General features: G+C 48.6%; 1 protein-coding gene across 2 annotated transcripts in view; it reads left to right on the top strand.

Annotated features, from left to right (window-relative positions):
* SMCHD1 (structural maintenance of chromosomes flexible hinge domain containing 1) overlaps positions 1-20044 on the top strand; it is a 3133956-nt gene that overhangs the window by 1934288 nt on the left and 1179624 nt on the right. For both annotated transcript variants that reach the window (XM_069620859.1, XM_069620860.1), the window contains exon 28: positions 5102-5220. In XM_069620859.1, the coding sequence (XP_069476960.1) occupies positions 5102-5220 (119 nt within the window). The remainder of the gene's footprint in view (positions 1-5101; positions 5221-20044) is intronic.

Here is a 20044-nt window from a genome sequence, read left to right as displayed (position 1 = left end):
CTTTAGGTTTACTTTTTCTAAGTTTGAGCGGGGCAATTTTGTCCAGTGTGTTGAGCATAATCTTATTATATTCTTGGACTAGAGTACTAGGGTCTAGATTGTCAGGTAAAGCGTTTAATGTAGGTAGGATAGCAGGGATAACTTTTTCCACTGTAATACTTTTTCTATTTCTAGTTAGACATGGTGGTGCTAGCAATGAGACCGTAGGAGAGGGTCTGGCTGTAGATAAGTTAAAGGCCACGAGTGAGTGATCTGTCCATGATTGAGGAGAGATGGAGGTGATGGAAACTGTGCAGTTGTAGTCCGCTATCCAGTCCAGTGTTCTCCCTTTAGAATGAGTGGGTTTGTTGACTTTCTAAGACAGGCCTGAGGCGTTGATGATATTGGCTATATCTAAGGCTTGTTTGTCCATAGGATCATTAAAGCCAAGGTTAAAATCTCCTAATAATAGAAGCTGGGAGGTAGGTTTAAGGTTGTTGGTGATTAGACTATACAAGTCCTCCTCAAGGTGCCGAGAGGACCTGGGGGTCTATATATTAGGTGGATTGTGATCCTGTCATCCTGTCACTGTTTTTTCCGATCACAGAAGTCTTTAGGCTTTAAAATCTTTGAAGTGTCTCACGGCTAGACAGGCAAGATGGCATTTGTTCTTTTCGCAATACCAATTACATATAACCTATCGTCCTGCAAAGGCTCAGGTATCAGCTGACCTGTTATCACGTCTTCATTCGGAGGGTGACCCGTCCAAGACGGAGCCGCCTATGCTTCTCCCAAACAAGGTTGTTTGCGGATGTATGGTACAGCCCTCCTTGCGTAATATCATTGAGCAATGGGCGATTGAACATCCAAAAGAGGTCCAGGAACTCTATATGGATTTGTCTCAAGGTCTACCCATCATTCAAGGGCGTATTTTCATACCTCCCGGTCAGGCTCGTTCATTGGCGCTCCAGTGGGCGCATGATTCTGTGGTTGCTGCACATCCAGGTCAAAAGAAAACACTGGAATCTCTACGGCGATGGTCTTGGTGGTCTAACATGGCTCGTGATGTGCAAGATTACATCACTACCTGTGCTATATGTGCCCAGTGTAAATCCGCCAGGTCCAAACCAGTGGGTTTATTGCGGCCTTTACCGGTTCCTCATAAACCCTGCCATATGGTATCGATGGACTTTATTGTGGAATTGCCAGAAGTTCAGGGACATGATACCATATGGGTAGTTGTGGATTACTTCACAAAATCCGCCATTTTTGTACGTTGTTCGGGGTTGCCTTCTGCTTCCCGTTTGGCCAGACTGTTTATGGCTAATGTCTTCAGATATTTTGGTCTTCCTTCCATCATTGTCTGATCGGGGTACACAATTCACCTCAAGATTCTGGAGGGCGCTTACTACCTCTTTGGGTATCGATGACAGGTATTCTTCATCCTATCATCCTCAAACAGATGGCCAAACTGAAAGACTTAATTCCACTATTGAACAATATTTGCGCTGTCTTTGTCTCCAGTTCCAACAGACTTGGTATACAGCCCTGCCTTAAACGGAATTCGCATATAACAATTCCCTACATTCTTCTATGGGGGTATCCCCCTTTTTTGCATTATACGGTTTACACCCGAGGTCTTTACCATTGACTCTTCCTTTACCTGAGGCCTCTCCTGCTGCGTTGGCATGCGTAAGAGACCTAAACCAAGTACATCGGGATGTACGTTGCCATCTACTCCGGGCTCAGGAGAATGCAAAAAGGGCAGCAGACGCTCGCCGGCTACCGGCACCGGACTATCGGACTGGTATGAAGGTCTGGTTGTCTACCCGCAACTTGCGTATTGCGGGTAAGTGTTCCTTGCTGCCACGCTTTGTTGGTCCTTTCCGCGTTTCTTCTGTGATCAATCCTGTTGCGGTTAAATTGGATCTTCCAAGGAGTTGGCGTATTCACCCTGTGTTTCATGTTTCACTAATAAAGCCATTCATTCCGTCCACTCGGATGCCTGCACGCCCTGCACCTATCATGGTGGATCGGGAGGAGGAGTACGAGGTCTCCCACATCCTTGACTGTAGGATCTCTAGGGATTTTGCTCTTTATTTAGTGGACTGGAAGGGGTTTGGACTTGAGAATCGTACTTGGGAGCCCTTGTCCAATCTGCATTGCCCAGATCTCTTGCGGGAATTCCATGCCGCCCCGGGGTTGCCGGCGTCTTTGGAGGCTGATGCTTTTACACTACGGCAGCAGAGAGCTTTCTTACGAAGACCTTCCCAACCATGGACTCGGTTTTGGCATCGTTACAAGTTGCCTTGGAAACTGTTCAGGTCACGTAAACGTGCTAGTCAGCTGATCGGACGTGCTTCGCTTACACGGAAGCCACACCCCCTTGTTCCTTAAAGCCTTCAGCCGCGGGAACTTCGTTGCTGCTAATTGTACGTTACTACGTGCCTTTTCGTAGCCCGCCTACGGCATTGTTTGCCTTCCTCGGATTACCCTCCTTGAACCTTTGACTCTGAACTCTCGTAACCAGAACCTCAGCTTTTGATCTCTGAATCTGTTTATCTGGATTACCCTAAGGACTTGTTGCCACGGTAGTTTACCTTTACTGGCGTTAAACCGCAGGAGCCTCCCCGCTCAACCTTCAGTTTCTACGGGCTCTTTGGTTCTTCACTTCCGCTCAAAACTGAACTCCAATTCCCATTCATATTACGTTTGCACAAACGCCCTTGTTTTCCATCCTCCAGCGCTACAATTTTCTAAGATCCGCTTCAGTGTGACTTTGCTTGGTTCTTTCTTCCTGTTCAATCTGAATTCTATTTGGACTATAAGACTATTCTTACCAGTGCTGCTTATCAAGGACTTCCTTTGCTCCAACTACCTGATTAACTGTTTGTTCTTTCTACTGAAGTGCATTTACGAACGCTTTCCAGGGCATGCACCAACCCGGCTCTAGTGCGTCCCTCGTGCCGTTCGGGTTGTCTTCCCTATACTAACCTTCCCATTTATAATTTTTTCCTTTTGTTTTCATCAACCATTTGGATTTTGTTCTCACTATTGAAACTGCTCCAAGATTTCCTCTAAGGTCTACTCACATACATTATTTCAGGTACCGGCAGTTCTATTGTGTTTAATAGAATTAATTAAAACTAAACAAGTTGGGCATTATACTCAAAACCTTTTCTGTATCTCTTGCAGCATTGGTCTGGCGGTGCGCTCAATCCCGCTCTTTTGCATTATAGATTACTCTGTCTGTTCTTACATAAATAGCAGAGTGATACATCGTGAAAAAGAGCCCTTCTCGAAGAGGAAGCCTGATTCTTGAAATCAGGGGAACTGGGTTTTCGGAGGCGTCTACGGCTCATCCTACATCTCGATCCAGGTTGGGGTCACGTACACCTTCCAGCTCAGTGAGTAACAGCCATTGGGAAAAAAGGGAAATTGCAACCACTTGGACCCAGCGCTGGCCACACCGCAGGTGTGGTCAAGACTGCTACAACAGCCACGTAATACCACAATGTATAGCCCCAAAATGCCTATCTGGGGTGCACCCTACCTTGACACATCAAAAGATACAGCACTGTCCACACACTGGCGGGAGGCAGGCATCACACAGATTGGAGAGTTGTACCATAGTGGCTAATTTAGACCCCGGGAAGATGTTAAGCTCCAGGTGGGTCACACCCCACTGAAGAAATTACAATACTGGCTGCGGCGTGGAATGGATTTCCAGCTGAGCCAGCAACACATCCATTTTTAAATTAAATAATTTACACTGCCATACCCAAAAAGTCTGCTTCAGCACTATACAAATTGGCACTGACGGCGAGGAAGGTACATGCACCCGATGTTAAGGGACAGTGGGAAAACAACGTGGATGTCATGTACACAGAGTCACATTGGTCTCGGCTGTGCAATCTTACGAAACAGGTATCGCTCAACTCTAGGTATAGGCTGATTGATTACAAAATATTGAATAGACTACACCTCACCCTGGCTTGCTTGAAGAGAATGTACGTAACAGCCGAGGGGAGATGCCCAAAATGTGGTAATGAAGAAGCTAATCTGATGGTCCCAGGAGGATAGCTCAGCGGCAACATGCTCGCCTTGGAAGCAAGACGACACGGAGCGACACAGGTTCGATCCACGGGTCCGTGCTTAGAAACCTGTGGGTATTAAGCGCATTATAAATAACATAACATATATCACATGCTGTGGTCCTGTGTGGCGGTCACTGAATACTGGGGCAAGGTATGTGATGCATTGGAAGCAATGGTGGAACAGCCTGTAGAATGGGAACATTCAATATGTATATTGGGTTATGTACTTAAAATGAATGTGGTAAAGCGCAAGCTCATAAACATTGGTTTGCTATTAGTTAAGCTTGCCATATTAATGCAGTGGAATTGTAAATCACCCCCCTTGGCTGAGGAATGGATGAATGATATGATATGGGCGAACGATCAAGAGGAGGTGTATTCCAGCTTACTGCCACACAATAGTAGACCGAGAGATATATGGGGTGGGGGTTCCGACAGTACCTGAGCAATAGAGTAATCGCAGTAAATGATGAGAATGGAATACTGTGAATATTCTGTAGACCTATTTGCCTGTAAACTGATCATTGGAATATACCTGTGTAAACACTAACTCGGACTATTTGTCATGTGCTAATATCTGTGCAATTTAAATAAAAGTAAAAAAAAAAAAAGAATTGGTTCCAGAGAGAGAAGCGGTCTCGAATTATCTCTTCTGCGCATGGACATTGCTTTGGTGGTGCGGCTGACTGCGCATGAACATCTGAAGGGGAAGTGTGTGCTTTGCTAGCTAAAGCTTCATTCCCGTTCAGTCCTGGAGGTAATTCGCATAAGTCCGGAGGAAAGGAGTTTTAGGACTAGGAATGTAGTAGTGTCACTACAGTGAGTAACTTTTCATGTTTAGTTTTTGCAATGCTGAACACACAAAACAAGTCGTGCCACTCTTCAGATGTGAAATACGCTATGGGTGTTTGCTAAATTATTTAGCACTGATGCAAAGGTTTGATAATCTTTCCCCAGGTTTTTTTTTCTCTGGGCAAAGATTTACATGCCATTATAACATTTTTGTTGTTGTTGTTTCTACTTAGATGTGATGGTTACCGACCAGCATGGAAATCATATTAAAACGTTGGGCTCAACTTGTGTAGATTCTTTAACAGTAAATGGGATTGGACTTGATAAATCTAATATTAAAACATCTTGGCAGGTAAACACCTAATTTCAAACACTGCTTATAATTAATTAAGTGTTGCCAATAGTAAGTGCAATAAAGCCTTGCATTCACTACTTCCTATCACTTGTAGTGCCAAACGGAGCTAAAACGTATCAACATATCTTAATTTGCTGGATTATGTTTGAATTTGGCTCTGTGTGTTTTGTTTTACTGTTAAACATCTTTTAGAACCATTTAATGAATTTATTTTCTCAAGTCCTGATTGTGTAACTTTACTGTTGGAATTTGTTACGTTCCTGACCTGAATGTTAAACTGCTGCAAGAGGATGATGAATGGGTGACTAGTTTAAAAGAAGGGAATGAACATAAATGTTTGCCAATAGACTGCCTCTTTCTCGCGGAGACACATACACCCTGCATATGTATCATGTATTTATTTTTCCTGTTTGACAGAAAATAGCCAAGACATTTTTTGCATTCTTCACAGTGGAATATTTTTTATATTCATTAATTTTGAACTGACCTAGCTTAGTAGTTATTGGCACATGTCTAGGTTTACAATTGTGCATAGATGGTACAGTTTAGCCCTTCTCTGCTGAACCATGCACATGCCACAAGTAGTACTTCATTTGTAAGAATATTAAACGCCAGAACAAAAAAGCTTTTGGTTCACAGGCAGCAGCCGCCACCCCCCAAACCCACCACTGTCCACCCTCCCACAATACTGGAGCTCAGTGTCACCATGTTTTGGGCTGAAGCCTCCACTCATGCTGATGAGCCTACTACATGAACTGGCGCAACAACCAAATCTAAATCCCAATACCTTAACAGATCTTGTACTTTATGGAACTAATCAACACCTTCCACCTATCTGCCCCACATCCTGGGTGTCTCATGGCTTCCATTCCGATACTGGTTCTAATCTACCATGCCTGGGTTCTGTGCCTGCACATTATCTTCCTGGGCCCCCTAACAAACACTTATACTGTATTCAAAATTCTTCCCTCAGCTTGTCGAACACCATTCCAAGGGCGTTTGGTTGTCGAACCAGTGTCTGGATCTCCTCTGGAGTGGTCCTACATCGTTGCTACTCTGAAGGGTCCTCAGCAGCAGCTCCCCCATACTCTGTAACTTGTACTTTTTCATTGTGATCTTAATTGATATTTCTAAAAATTAATGGACTCTTTCCCCAACGGATTCCTCATCTGTGATATCAGAACATGCTCTTTTGCATAGCAACCAACAGGCGCTGAGAGTGATTATGCCCACCGCTCCAAGGGTTCGAAGCACCTTTGCAGGTCTTCTGAGATCGAGCGCAAAGCAGGGCTCTACCAGGACAGCAGTGGCTCAGAGTATCAGCCTTCTTCAGCGTGTCTCTGGATAGTCCTTTGTTCTGCTCGGCTCTTCCGGATACTTGGCTCTGTCCACAGGTCTGTTCGGACCTGTTGCTGATCTACTCGTCTGCATTCAGGACCCCTTCTCGTATCCCCAAGTCCAGCGAGTGCTCGCACCCGGCCAGCCAATGAGAAGATCTGCCCCACTCATACATGCCAGCAGTGGTCCAATCAGGGACCACTGTGTCTCTCATGCCCTTGTGCAAACCAGATGTCCCGGCACAAGCAGTGTGGATTGGGACCAGACAGTCCCAAACCACTTCCTGGATACCCACACACCTGACCTGCAGTAGCTTGCGAAAGCAGCAGCTTTCGCAGGCAACTGCATGCCCAAATAAGGAAGTCCCATTTCACAACGACCAGGGAGAAGGCCAAAGGACAAAATGGCCAAAGGAATAGACCAAAGACCTTGTGGCACAGCCATGAAGGACACTAGCCACAGTCATGAGCCAAACGCAGTAAGCGTGGTATGGCTCGGTAAAAAGTTACTTAAATACAAAAGAAAACTTCTGCCACCAGTCTTTTCCTAGACACATTGTCCACTCACCACAAAATCCTTAGTTGATATCTGGGGCCTGAAAACACAAGGTCCCCATTGCACGATACTGAATTTTACTTTGCGCAATGCTAAAATGTTAACAAAAGTGTCAACAAAATCATAAGACTAAGAGAAACAAAGTTTCTCAGCACTGACAGCCTAAAGGACGTGTTGATTTCCTTGTAACAATGAGCAAAAGCCCAGGGAGCACAGCTAAAAGCTCTGCTCCCTTGGCAAAAGTCAGATCAGGATGCTGCAACAAAAGCAAAAGGTTTGGGGGTGGGCGTCCACAAATATAGAGGTAAAGTTGCCTTTAGAGAAAATGTCCCTAACAACCGTCCACATCAAACTTTCCTACTGATACAGAGTCAAAGAAATATGACACCCTTCCGAAAAGTCTACTGCAGTAGTATGGCTCTGAAAGCTGTGAATGCTTTGTGTGCATTTGTGAAGTATACTCACAGCCTGTGGAGGACGATAAAGCAGGTGGCAGAGCACATCCCTGCAGGGGAACAAGCAGGAAGATTTTCTGCGCCTGGTAGACGATGGGAAGGAGGTAGCCTGGCAAGCTTTGCGATCTGCCCTGGACATTGCAGACTGGATGGGCAGAGCTATGGGATCAGCAAAAGAGTTACGAAGGCAAGCTTACCTGCACAGTTAGAGGTTTCCCCTAACGTGCAGGCGAAAATGCTTGACATCACCTCTGATGGTGAACACCTGTTCGGCCCAAGGTCTGATGTGTCTTTGAAGAAAAGTAAAGACTTCAAGCTAGCTGCAAAGTCTCTGGGCCTGGCTGTGCAGCAACTGCCCAAGCCATATTTTAGCTTCTCCAGATGGAAGAGTCTTCTGGCGGTACATCACGAAGGCACAGCCCCCGCAACCCAGGAAGAGACCGAGGCGTTTCTCACGCTCGCGATGGGGCAGGGGGACCTCTAGGTGCCAGGGCCAGCGGCAGCAGCAGCATGCACAGCTCTGCCCGCTAAGCCTATTGGAGGTCTTCCCCCATGTTTCACCGGTTGAAGAGGGGAGTGGGAAGGGATAACATCTGATGCCTGGGCATTGCAGCTCATCAAATAGGACCACTCCCTGCTACCCAACCGAACCGGAGCGCCAGGAGTAAGTGCAAGCCCTGTTGTTGAAGGGTGCTGTGGAAGAGGTACCTCCTGAGCGGAGAGGATCAGGCTGGTATTCCCGGTATGTCCTGCTACCCAAGAAAGGGGGAGGACTTTGCCCCAGGGGCCTTGAACAAGTTCCTGGGGAAGGACAAATTTAAAATGGTGATGCTACAAGGTATTTTCCGGGCCCTACAGTCACAGGACTATTTGGTGGTGTTGGACCTACAGGATGCATATTTCCATGTGCCCATCCACCTCAGGCACAGAAGATTTTTCAGAAGATTTTTCAGATTCCTCATAGGGGACATACACTTGACCTCCACACCCAGGGTCTTCAACAAGCTGATGGGAGTAGTGGCAGCTCATCTCAAGAGACCCTGCCTTTATGTATTCTCATACTTGGACGACTGGCTGATACAGGGAAAGTCGTGAGACCAGGTTTTGTCTCACCTCAAAGGCATCTGATCACTGCTGCATAGGCTGGGTTTCTCCCTAAACTTTCAGAAGTTTCAATCGACACCAACGCAGAGGCTCCAGTTAATTGGAGAGCTCCAGAATACTGGGGTGGGAAGGCTCCACCCCTCCTTCTCCCACCCCCCCTGAGGAGAGAGTTGCTAGTGGCAGGCAAATAGTCAAGCAATTCCAGAGCCAAGACTGCTTGCCAGCGGTCTCCTTCACCCACCTCTTACGTCTCATGCATTTTCCTAGTGCCAGAGGCCAGGTTGTGAATGGGATTCCTGCACTGGTTACTGAGGGGATCAATGGTCCCAGTGTTTTGGCAGGTTCTAAGGGTGTCGGTTGGTGGCTAAAGATCTCGCTTGGTGGGCCAGCAGACACAACATGATGGCGGGAGAACCTTTTTGGCCTCCATGGCCCCAGGTCAAGGTGGTCACAGATGCGTCTCTGAAAGGTTGGGTGCCCACTGTGAAGATCTGCAGGCGAGCGACCTTTGGCCTTCAGTGGAGAGCTGGTGGAATGTTAACAGGCTGGAGTTGTGAGCAATCATGTTGGCTCTGAAGAGTTTTGCGCCTTCTCTCAAAGGGAAGCACGTCCTGATCATGATGGACAATACGGTTGCCATTGTAAGGAAGGCATTATCAAACAGTAAAAGAGACACAAATGATCACAGTTCAAGGGTGTTCATTTAACTTTCAGATGGGTTGGTAAAACGCCTATCTAATTCTAAATCTAAAGATGGGAGCAAGCTACGACCATCAAATAATAACGCAGTCCTAGTAGAGTCTTGTAACTATAAAAGGACTGATATGATATGGCATTTATAACGCGCCTATACACCAGTGTTTCAAGGCGTGAACTAATAAACCTATTGCCAATCCTTACTTCTAAATATAAATAGTGTGGGAAAGAATGTTATGCAAAAGAAAAATGTTCAATGATTGATATGTCAGGATACTTGAGCCGTTCGCTCCCCTTCCCCATGTTTTCAGCACGGGTTAAGGTGTCAAACTTGGGCAGCAGATCTCACTCTGGCTTCTCTAGCATGCAGAGGCAGTTAAAAACCTCAGTATCAAGGCCTTCTGTGCTAAAGACTCTTTGCCATTCAAAGTCTCTTATTACAGAGGGCCTGATGCAACAAACGCACATTAAAGTTCCTTTGTTCTCAGGATTTGTATATGCACAGTGTCACAGGTTATTCACTGTTCACCCCGGAACCCTGTCTGCAGGGCTCAGACCAACTTTAACACAATGTACTCCTACGTCCTGTCCCCTTTCCTCCATACTGTAGGGGCGTCCCTCGCTAGGGATAGGAGACGGTACATTTTTCACCAGAAAAAATCTTCTCCCCCTTTAAATTTAGAGGCGAGTGTGGGCATGGCCCTGGGAGCATGCGTTCCCCTCACTCCGCCCACTGGCGCCACTCCTCAGTCCTCTTTTCCGCGTTGATGGGAAGGGACTGCTTTCACCAGCACTCCTGGATAAGGCTTCGGCCTTGTACTTCCACACGCTCGTCCCGGGAAAGTATCTTTGTCTTTTAGTCTTTTATTCAGATACTCTGTCCTCTGGTGCCACGCTCCTTCCCGGCGCATGTCAACGTCATCAGGCTTCAGCAGGTGTCCAGGCTGTGAGGGGCTCCTCCTTACGTCTGACACCCCCATGCTCTTTTTCTCCGCTGTCTTGGCCACGACCACAGCTGGGAGGGTTGTTTCACGTGTGACGCGCTTACACTGCGCGCTCTGAAGAACAAGTTAGCTAGATGGAGAGAGCTCTTAGGAAGTCCAGAGGACTTGAAGGACTTCGTCAAGCACAAGTCAAGGCCCAAGGTAGGGCCACTGTTTTCATCTGCACCCCTCAAGGGCGACTCCTTTCCCAGGAAAGGCCCGAGTGGGACCCGGTCAGGTTCTAGTACCAGCACAGGTACCAAGGCTGATTCAGCTACTGGCCAACAGGTGGAGGGGTCGCGGGATTCTACCAGTGACGTAGGTGAGGGACTGCAAGGTTCTATCACTGGGTCTTCACCCAAGGGGCTGCGCCCTACTACCGGACAAATGTCTGAGCGGGCGCCTGTACGCAGCACTACCGCCGATACAGCCAAGGGCACAACGCCTACCAGGCCTTGACCTGAGGTGCAGGGTAGGCCTCAACCTCCACCGCCAAGAGTCCTGGAAGAGGCTGGGCCCAGCACGGCAAGCGTCACGACACGGTGCAGCCCAACAAAATGGCTGCTCGTCCGACACCATCCCCCTTCGGGGAGCAGGTAGAAGAACAAGTTTCTAGGTGGGACTGGTCTTCACAACGCATGTGGCCTACAGCATATCCTTCAGCATCGCAGGGTAGATACACTGCATGCTGCGAGGCAAAGCGTGCCCAGGCCTCAGCCACCTCACGGCCCTATGCCTACTCCTGTACAGCCAAGCACCCCAACGGCTTGTGAGGACAGGTTTTTTTAAAAGTTCCTCGTGCTCATGAGGTCCCCACAGATGAGTGTCATCCTCAAGGATGTGATCAGGGACATGCTCGCTTCAGTCCTGCCTCCAGTTCTGCCGTCGGCATCCACGGCCGCCCGGCAGTCGTTCCAGCGCCTCAGGCCCCTATGCAGCCCCCGCTGCCCATGCCTGGGCACACGGCCCGGCCACTCTGCCTCTGCGCCCTCGGCGCCCAGTACTCCCCTGGCAGCACTGGACCAATAGGACACTTTGGTGGACACCGTCGAGGAGGAGGATCTGGACACACTTTTGTCCATCAAGGCATTTCATGAACGGCTCACAGGTCTGGCAGAATACCTGGGGCTCCCACAACCCGAGGTTGAACAACCAGAGGCGGAGGTTTTGGCGGAGGTCCTCACTCTATGCCTCACAGCTAGAACGGGTGTTCCAACGCAAAAGGCTGTGGTGGCTCTGGTCAAGAAGGGCTGGCTTAAACCCCACTGGGGGTAGACGACCAACAGGCGCCTTGACGCCAAGCACAGGCAATTGGAGGGGGATCCACTCTTGCTGTTGGCACACCCTCAGCCACATTCCTCTGTGATCGCTGCGGCCTCACTCTACTGCAAGCCGCGGTCTTCCTCGGCTACCTCAGCCTAGTCACTCCTAGGTATTGAGGAGAAGATCTTGGAGGTGTACAGTAAAAAGGTGTATTCCAACGCTTCTTTGCACCTGCGTCAGTCCAATGCGGATGCTATGCTCGCTGCTGTCAACCAAAGGCTTTGGCGTGAAATAGCCGACTTCCTTCCGTAACTTCTGGTACAGAGTGAAGCATGCTTCAAGGCGGGGCTGGCGGAAGCCAAGATTTTGTAGCAAAACATAATGGAGTCCACTGTGGTCCACAGAGACCCCTCAGTCTGCGCCATCTGCATAGCTACTGATATGCAGAGAACAGCCTGGTTGCAGGCTACCAAGTTTAACCCGGACATCCAGGAACGCATATTGGACCTTCTAAACGAGGGTGGCGACCTTGTTCATTCCACCACCGATGAGGTACTGGATAAAAAGAAAAACAGCTCCCAGACTGCAAAATTCGTATCCATCCTCACAAAGTCCACGCCTAAGACCTACAGCCAGATGCATCAGCGTTCCGACAAGGTTCGGGCATTCAGCAGGTTCTGAGGCTTTCAGGAACAGAGGCAGACAGCCGGACCGGTCTCCAAGCCAGCACTGCCGCAAACGGCACAAAGCAGGGAATAAGGGGTTCTTTCAAAGAAAAAAGGCATGACACGCTCATCCGGCCCCATGTGTCTTCGGTGGGGGGGCAGGCTGGCTCTGCACTCCCCATGCTGGCGCTCAAGGTTCGCAGACCCCTGGATCCTGTCAGTAGTGTCCACAGGCTACCGCCTACCCATCCCTCCTTCCCCTCTCTCCTTCCCTCCGCTCCCACAGATTGGGACAGCAACTCTGTTGGCGGTAATTCAATCGCTCGTAGAGAGTCAGGCAGTGGAAGAGGTCCCAGCCTCCCAGGAGGGTCTGGGCTTCCATTCACGGATGTTCGCCATTCACAAAAAGAGCCAGGCGGGCCTGAGAGTTGTGTTGGACCTTTCCACCTTGAACCTTTCCCTCCCTCTTATAGCAGAGACATTATGCAGGGGAGACTGGATGTTCTCCCTGGACCTGAAGGATGCGTACCTACATGTCCCTATCTGGCAGCCCCACCGGTCCTTTTCTGAGGTTCAGGATGATGGGATTTCATTTCCAATACAAGGTTCTACCCATTGGCCTCAACTCAGCCCCCAGGGTCTTTACCGTATGGAGGAAAGAGGACTATGGACTAGGAGTACATTTGTCACTTCGGCGGTGAGTAATTTATAATTTCTCAATTGGTATCCCTCGATCGGGCTCGGACTATTTTATCTCATTTTCCAAGCTTTCCTTTTGCATAAGACTTTTAACTGTGCGCAGGAAGATTTTCAAATGTATTTAAAAAAAAATAGCGAGATTTTTTTCTTTTTTTTTTTTAACCATGTTTATTTTAAACCAAAGCAAGGTGACAATAGAATATTTTTCGATTGTACATATCATGCAACATTTGAAAATCCCCTCGGAACCCCCCCCCTCCCCGCCCGCCAGCAAGAGTCAGAGTTTCAGCCGGTCGCGTCTTCTGCCTCCCACTCCCTCTGTCCCTCCTACCCCTTGGGGGGGGGGGGTTCTTTTCAGAGTACAGGACCCTCTTTGTCGTAGTTGTTTTGGAAGCAATGAAGCAGTCTGGCCTTACCTGCCGTTACCTGCTCTTCGATCAAGATATCCCACATCTTACCCCACCATAAGGGCATGAGAGGACCTTCAACTGACTTCCAGGAGCAGGCGATCTCAATTCTTGCCGCCAGCAGACTCTGAATCAGTAGCTTGGCCCCCCTCCCAGATCTCGGCTAACTCCTTGGGACCGGGGCCCCCAAGAGAATAGGTTTGGGTTCCAACGGGATAGCTACTCAGGTGATACTTTCGATGGTGGCTAAGTATTGCTTCCAGAACAGTTGTACTTTCGGACATACCCACCACATGTGAAAGAAGGAACCTGGCTGACCACAGAGCCTCCAGCAGGCAGGGTCTATCGCCCGGTTCATATGATTTATTTATTTTACATTTGTATAGCGCACAAGGCAGCCCCTAGGCATCGCAGCGCTGTTACTTGTAGTTAAACTTAGTTACAGGAACAGTACAGTACATTATGCATTTAGGTCAAACGGTACATTATATTATGCATTTAGGCAGGTGTAGGTTAGGTAACTGTGGCGTGGTCATGTGAAGAGTAGTGTTTTGACAGCTTTTCTGCAAGCGAGGTGACAGCTTTCACCTCGGAGTGTGGGTGGCAACGTGTTCCATTGCGTAGCTGCTAAATAGGGGAAGCTGGTGCCACCAGCTTGAGCGCTCTTAAATTTGGGCACTGCAAGCATGTTCGCATAAGGTGTTCTAGTAGGTCTGGATGTGAAGATGGGGTGGACTTTCTCAGAGATGTAGGTGGGAGCGGTTCGGTGAATACATTTGTGTGTCAGTGCATGGGCTTTGAAGATAACTCTCTCTTTGATAGGAAGCCCGTGTGCTTCTTTCCTTGCATCTGTGATGTGGTGTCTTTTAGGGATGCCTAGGGCTGCTAGTAGGGCTTTATTTTGAATGACCTGTAGTTTAGCCAAGTATTAAGTGGAGGTTCCTAACAAGAGGACGTTGCAGTAGTCCAATCTTGATCCAGTAATGGCTCGTGCAATGGTAATGGAGTTTTCTTTAGTTAAGAATGGTTTGGCGTGGTTGGCTGCCGCAGAAGCGATAGCATTGACCTGCCTGGTCATTGATAGTTTAGAGTCAAGGTAAACTCCCAGAGTTTTTACTGCGCTGGCAACTGGGATTCTGATCTTGTCGATTCTGAAGTGGCTGAACTTAGGGTCTAGGTACCTGAGTGTATCGCTGATGCCAACTAGGAGTAGCTCAGTTTTGTCTGAGTTCAGGCATAGTCCATTTACAGCCATCCAGGTTTGGATTGTGTTGTAAATGTAATAGTCAGTGTCATAGTCTCCTGTTAGGGTAAGGAGGGTCTGGGTATCGTCTGCGTAATTAGTATACGAGATACCCACTGCATCTAGAATGAAGAAGAGGGGGTGCATAAAAATGTTGTAGAGGGTGGGTGAGATGCACGACCCTTGCAGTACACCGCACAGAATGATGGTGGGTGAGGCCAAGGCAGAGTCCGAGAAGACTTGCATGGTTCTTCCTTGCAGGAAAGATGATATCCATGCAATGGCTTCTGGTGAGAATTTGGCTGTGGTGGTTAAGTGGTGGCATAAGACCTTATGATCAACAAGGTCAAATGCTGCTGAGAGATCTAAGAGGAGGGGGAGAGCTGGTTTGCCGGCGTCCCTAGCCTCATCCATCTGGTTTTTAGGTCCAGTAGTGCGGTTTCTGTCCCATGTCCTGGGCGAAAGCCTGATTGGCATACCCCAAGGAGTTTGTTGTCTTCAATTAATTTTTGCACCTGGAGGTATGCTGCTTTGTCTAGTATTTTGAGCAGAAAGGGCACCGTGGTGATGGGCCTGTAGTTATTGGGAGATGATGGGTCTAGAGTCGGTTTTTATTATATGTGGGCGTATCCATGCCTCTTTGAGGCAGGTGGGGACTTTTCCAGTGGCAAATGAAGCATTAACAAAAGCTGTAAGGAAGTGTGCGAGTGTGTTGGTGCATTCTTTGATTATACTGGCTGGGCATGTGTCTCCTTTGCACTTGGATGGCTTAATGGATGTAATGGATTTTAATCCTGTCCTTTTCTTCAATTTTATTAAAGGAGAAGGGAGTGCAGGGGTCCCTGGGTGGTGATGGTGCAGGTGTCGGGGTGGTGTGGTCTTTAGTGTTTGTCTGGATGATTCAATTTTGGTTTGGAGTGTGTTTATTTTATTAATCATGGCTGATTGGATTCCTTCACACCAGATTTTGTCTTTGTTAAAGTTTTGTGGTGCGGGTGTAGGATTTTCTGGGTCCCTAAAGATGGAGAATATCTCTTTGGTGTGGGATTTTGCTTCTTTGATTCTGGATTCAAAGGGGGTGGCTTTAGCTCTAATGATGGCTTGTTTGTATTCTTTGGAAATACTTTTGAAGTCATGTTTTGCTTTATCGGTTTGGGTGGATTGCCAGAGTGTTAGTGCTGCTCGTTTCTTGGTTCGCAATGCCAAGAGGTCAGTGGTAAACCAGGCATTGGTGTGTCCTGTAGGTTTGGCTTTACATAGTTTGAGTGGTGCATTATTTTCAACTGCTGCCTTGATGGCTTTGTTGTAGGTGAGTGCAAGGATTTCTGGATCAGTTGAGAACGGGGGTCTGAAGGCAGGTCCTGATAGGTAGAGCGTGAGATTTTCTTTGGTGAGTTGCCTAGAGCTTCTGGCAAGGGTGCGTGGCATCTGTGGTGCTGGGATATGTTTGTTTCTGGCAGTCGGGATGTCAAAGTGTATAATGTTGTGGTCAGACCAAGGGGTTGGTGAGTTGGCAGTGATTATGAGAGGGCAGTTGTGTTGGGCGATCCAGTCAAGGGATCGACCCTGGTTGTGTGAAGGACCAGTAACGGTGTTGCTGAATCCTAGGGTGTCGTGTGATATTGAGTGCTTTGGCTGCAGGGTCATTATCGTCGTTATGGCCTAGGTTGAAGTCTCCTAGTAATATGTCCTTTGAAGATTTCTTTAGGTTGTCAGATAGATGAGTTAAGGCTGCTTGGACGTCACCTGCTGGTTCATGTGGGCCGTAGACCAGGTGCACTGATATGGTGCAGTTGTGGGAGATGTTGATTTTAGCATGGAGGTAATCACTGTTATTGTCTATGATCTTTTCAGTCTTTCTGATAGAGAGGGACTCTTTTGCTATCAAGGCTACTCCTCTACTCTTGGTGAGTTGGTCTTGTCTGATAATGGAGTAGTTAGTGGGTAGTGCCAGTGATAGCGCAGGACCTGAGGCTTCGTGTAACCATGATTCAGTAATGAATAGGATGTCGAGGTCATGGGGGATGATTAGGTCATTGATATCGAGAGCATGAGCATTAATGGAGCGTGCATTGACCAAGGCACTTCTAAGGTGAGGACTGGCACAAATCTTATTAGTGGTAGAGGTGGCTGTATCTTTGGAGAAGTCAACTTTGGGATCTGAGGTGGCATCGGGCATATCTGTGGTGGTTGGTGAGCGTTGATGGCCTAGAGCGGTGGGTTCATCTATGGCATCTGGCACAGCAGGGGTTGTTTGGGGGCTCATAAGCATTGCAGCCAGTAGCCACATTGGGCGCACTGGGGGCATTCACATTGCAGGTAATATCAGCATTGGGCGCACTGGGGGCATTCACATTGCAGGTAATATCAGCATTGGGCACAGTGGGGGCATTCACATTGCAGGTAATAGCATTGGGCACAGTGGGGGAATTCACATAGCAGATAGCATCTACATTGGGTGATTCAGCAGCATTTACATTGCGGTCGTGTACTATAATCCGCTGTTGTAGCGGTTTGCAGGGATACTGGTGCAGGTAATGAGTTCTGTTGGTGCACCTCCCTTGGGTCCTGTAACCGACATAGCGGTTACATTGGGAGGGATGGGCAGGGAGCATGTAGTGTTGTAGCGGGTATGTGCGGGTTCTTAGGCGTGCACACCTGATGTCGGCTGAAGGAGGGCGGCTTAGATCAGGCATAGCATTTTGTGTGGGGCGTCTATTGGATCGCTCACCTTGGGATATCGGGACTGCAGCTGTAGGCATGGCTGTCGGTGGCGGGGTCCATCTGTGCACCCTCGAGCAGCGGAGAGCTGCAGAGAGGAAAGTAGGCCTTTCCTCCAGGCCTTCCCTACGCGGCATTGCCTCGCGGCTCGCTTCCCCTCCATTTAAAGCAGGAGGGGGGGGGCAGAGCGAGGTGTTGGGCCCAATCCGGGCGCATGGCTTCTGTTGTTGTGGTTGTCATGGAGACCGTTGCAGCGGCCATCTTAGGGTCTCCTCGATGGTCAGAACCTCGCGGACATGCGGGTTGGAATCCTACGATCAGCTGGTCGTCGGGAAGGGAGTTCTGGTCTTTGGTGGCAGAATTCTGGGCAAGCTGGGTGATCCCTCAAAGCGGAGCTGCAGAGAGGGAAGTAGGCCTTACCTCCAGGCCTTCCCTACGCGGCATTGCCTCGCGGCTCACCTCCCGATGTAACCTAAGGGGGGGATAATGCCAGCGCAGCAGGAGTTTGTATGTGCACTCACTGTTGGTGATGCAGGAGGACGAGTGTGTCTGTGACCATATGTCCACCCAGGTTTGGTCCTCCACGGGGTGTCCTAAGTCTGCCTCCCATTGTGTCATACATAGGGTTTTCGAGGTTAGAAAGTCACCCAGGAAGCGCTTGTACAAAGTGGAGATCCTTCCCCGAGCCGGGAGTTCTTTTAGTGTCAGTTTGAGGGGAGAGGGGGTTTGTGTTAGGGAGAATTCTCTTAAAAAGGCTAATTTCCCTTACCTATAGAGTCCCCCAGCAGCTTTGCTGGATTGCTAAGAGTGAGACTCTTTTTCCCACTCTTAGCTGTATTTTGATGTATGTTTCATTCTGCTTTTGTGCCTATGGGCTATGGAGTTTTTCTCACTCCCTAGGTATCATCTTTTTACATGTGTGTTACACAGCACCCTCAGTGCAGTAACACAGGGGTGTCATAGTGACCTCCAAACATAGACTCCATACCCTGGGACGGACTACTGTCTCCCAGGGCATGCAAAGTTACCATTGACTTTGCTAGTCAATAGTTATAAACAAAACCAGTACAAACCATCTTACTATGGGGGTACTGGGAAGGGTTAATAGTTTTTCCCTGGTGTTCATTTTCGAGAGGGTACTGTCCAGTCCCTCTCTCCAAAGTTTCTGGCTGGTGGCAGTGATTTTCCCATTGTTCAAGGCTATCACTTTTTATGACAGCCCCTAACACACCGCCGGTTTATTTTAATATTAACTTTATTCTAGTGTTTTTTTTTTGCCAGATCTTTAATAATATTTCTTTATCGTGTCGCTCTGTGTAATCCAAACCGAGGTTGGGGCCCTTTGTTCATCGTTTTGGCGGGCTTCTGGACAGAAGCCCTCCTTTAGGCGCCAGTGAGTCTGGGATTGTCATGATGCCTATCCCCAGGCATCCGGACAACGCCCCTCAGCCCCGGGAGCAGGCATCTAGACATTTAGTAAAACCCCAGCAGCCCCGGCTAGGGGCTATCTGGGTTCAGTCCTGGCGCCTTAGGCGCCAGGCTCATAGTAGGAATCAGTCCTGGCGCCTAAGGCACCAGGCTCATAGTCATTACTTACCTCAGGCAGACCATGCTGCAAATGACTCCAATCCAACATGAAGCCTGAAAGGGACTATTTTTCTACAGGGACTATTTTTTACTCGGGTGTGGTTCTAGGGACTTCTTAACTGGGACTACTTTTGAGGCTATTTAAACCACGCCCGAAAAGCAACACACGCTTCGTGTTATTCTGCATCCAGCAGGTAACACTCACCGTGCCTGCAGCCTGCATCCAGTCTTCTGCCACGCCCGCCTCGAATCCGGAGCTCCTAAAACAAAGAGGAAAGAAAGGGACAAGGTTAGAAAACGAACTTATTTCTATTCCACACCTGATTCTGGATCCATCTTGTCTCTGGACCTGTAAAGAACATCATTTCTGCACGCGCCGCACCTCCAGCTGCAGCGCCGCGCCATACTCACCAGTCTTCACAGCATCCTTCGGGTCGGCGCTGCCTCCATCATTTCTTCGCCGAACTTCGGCACCTAGGAGACAAAAGAAAACCACAAGGTGAGCCGAGGGAACCAACAAATATAATTCTTACCACCATAGACTTACCTGATTTACCACCGGAGGCATCCTTTTGTGACTCTCCATATTTTCACGTGCCGCATCTGTAAAGAGAGACAAAACAACACGTTTTCCACTGAATCGGGAAGAAGATGGTTTTGGCATCATTAACCTTTAGGCCCGCAAAGTACTGATATTCTCTGAGGATGAGGGAGACAGCCGGGCACGAGATGCTCGGGTTACTGAGATATATGAGCAGGTCATCCGCATATAGCGAAAGGCGGTCTTCTCCTCCTCCTGGCCAAACTAAACCGGTCCAGTTGGTGCTAGCTCTAAGTTCAATTGCCAGCGGTTCGATGGCCAGGAGGAAGAGGAGTGGGGATAGCGGGCATCCCTGTCTCGTGACCCGACCCAAGGGAAATGATTTTGAGGACCTGCCGTTCACCCTCACCGTGGCCTCCGAGGATGCATATAGAAGTTTTACCCATGATATAAATGTCTGCCCCAGGTTCATCCTAGCAATTATCTCCCACAGGGCATCCCACCCCACAGAGTCAAACGCCTTCTCGAAGTCCACCGCCAGGAGGGCGAGTGGGGCTGGTATTT

This window comes from Ambystoma mexicanum, chromosome 5q, assembly GCF_040938575.1.
Source record: "Ambystoma mexicanum isolate Mex_15411 chromosome 5q, UKY_AmexF1_1, whole genome shotgun sequence".
NCBI classification, from domain to species: domain Eukaryota; kingdom Metazoa; phylum Chordata; class Amphibia; order Caudata; family Ambystomatidae; genus Ambystoma; species Ambystoma mexicanum.
Note: the sequence above shows the minus strand (reverse complement) of the source record. Positions and strands in the feature narration are given on the sequence as shown.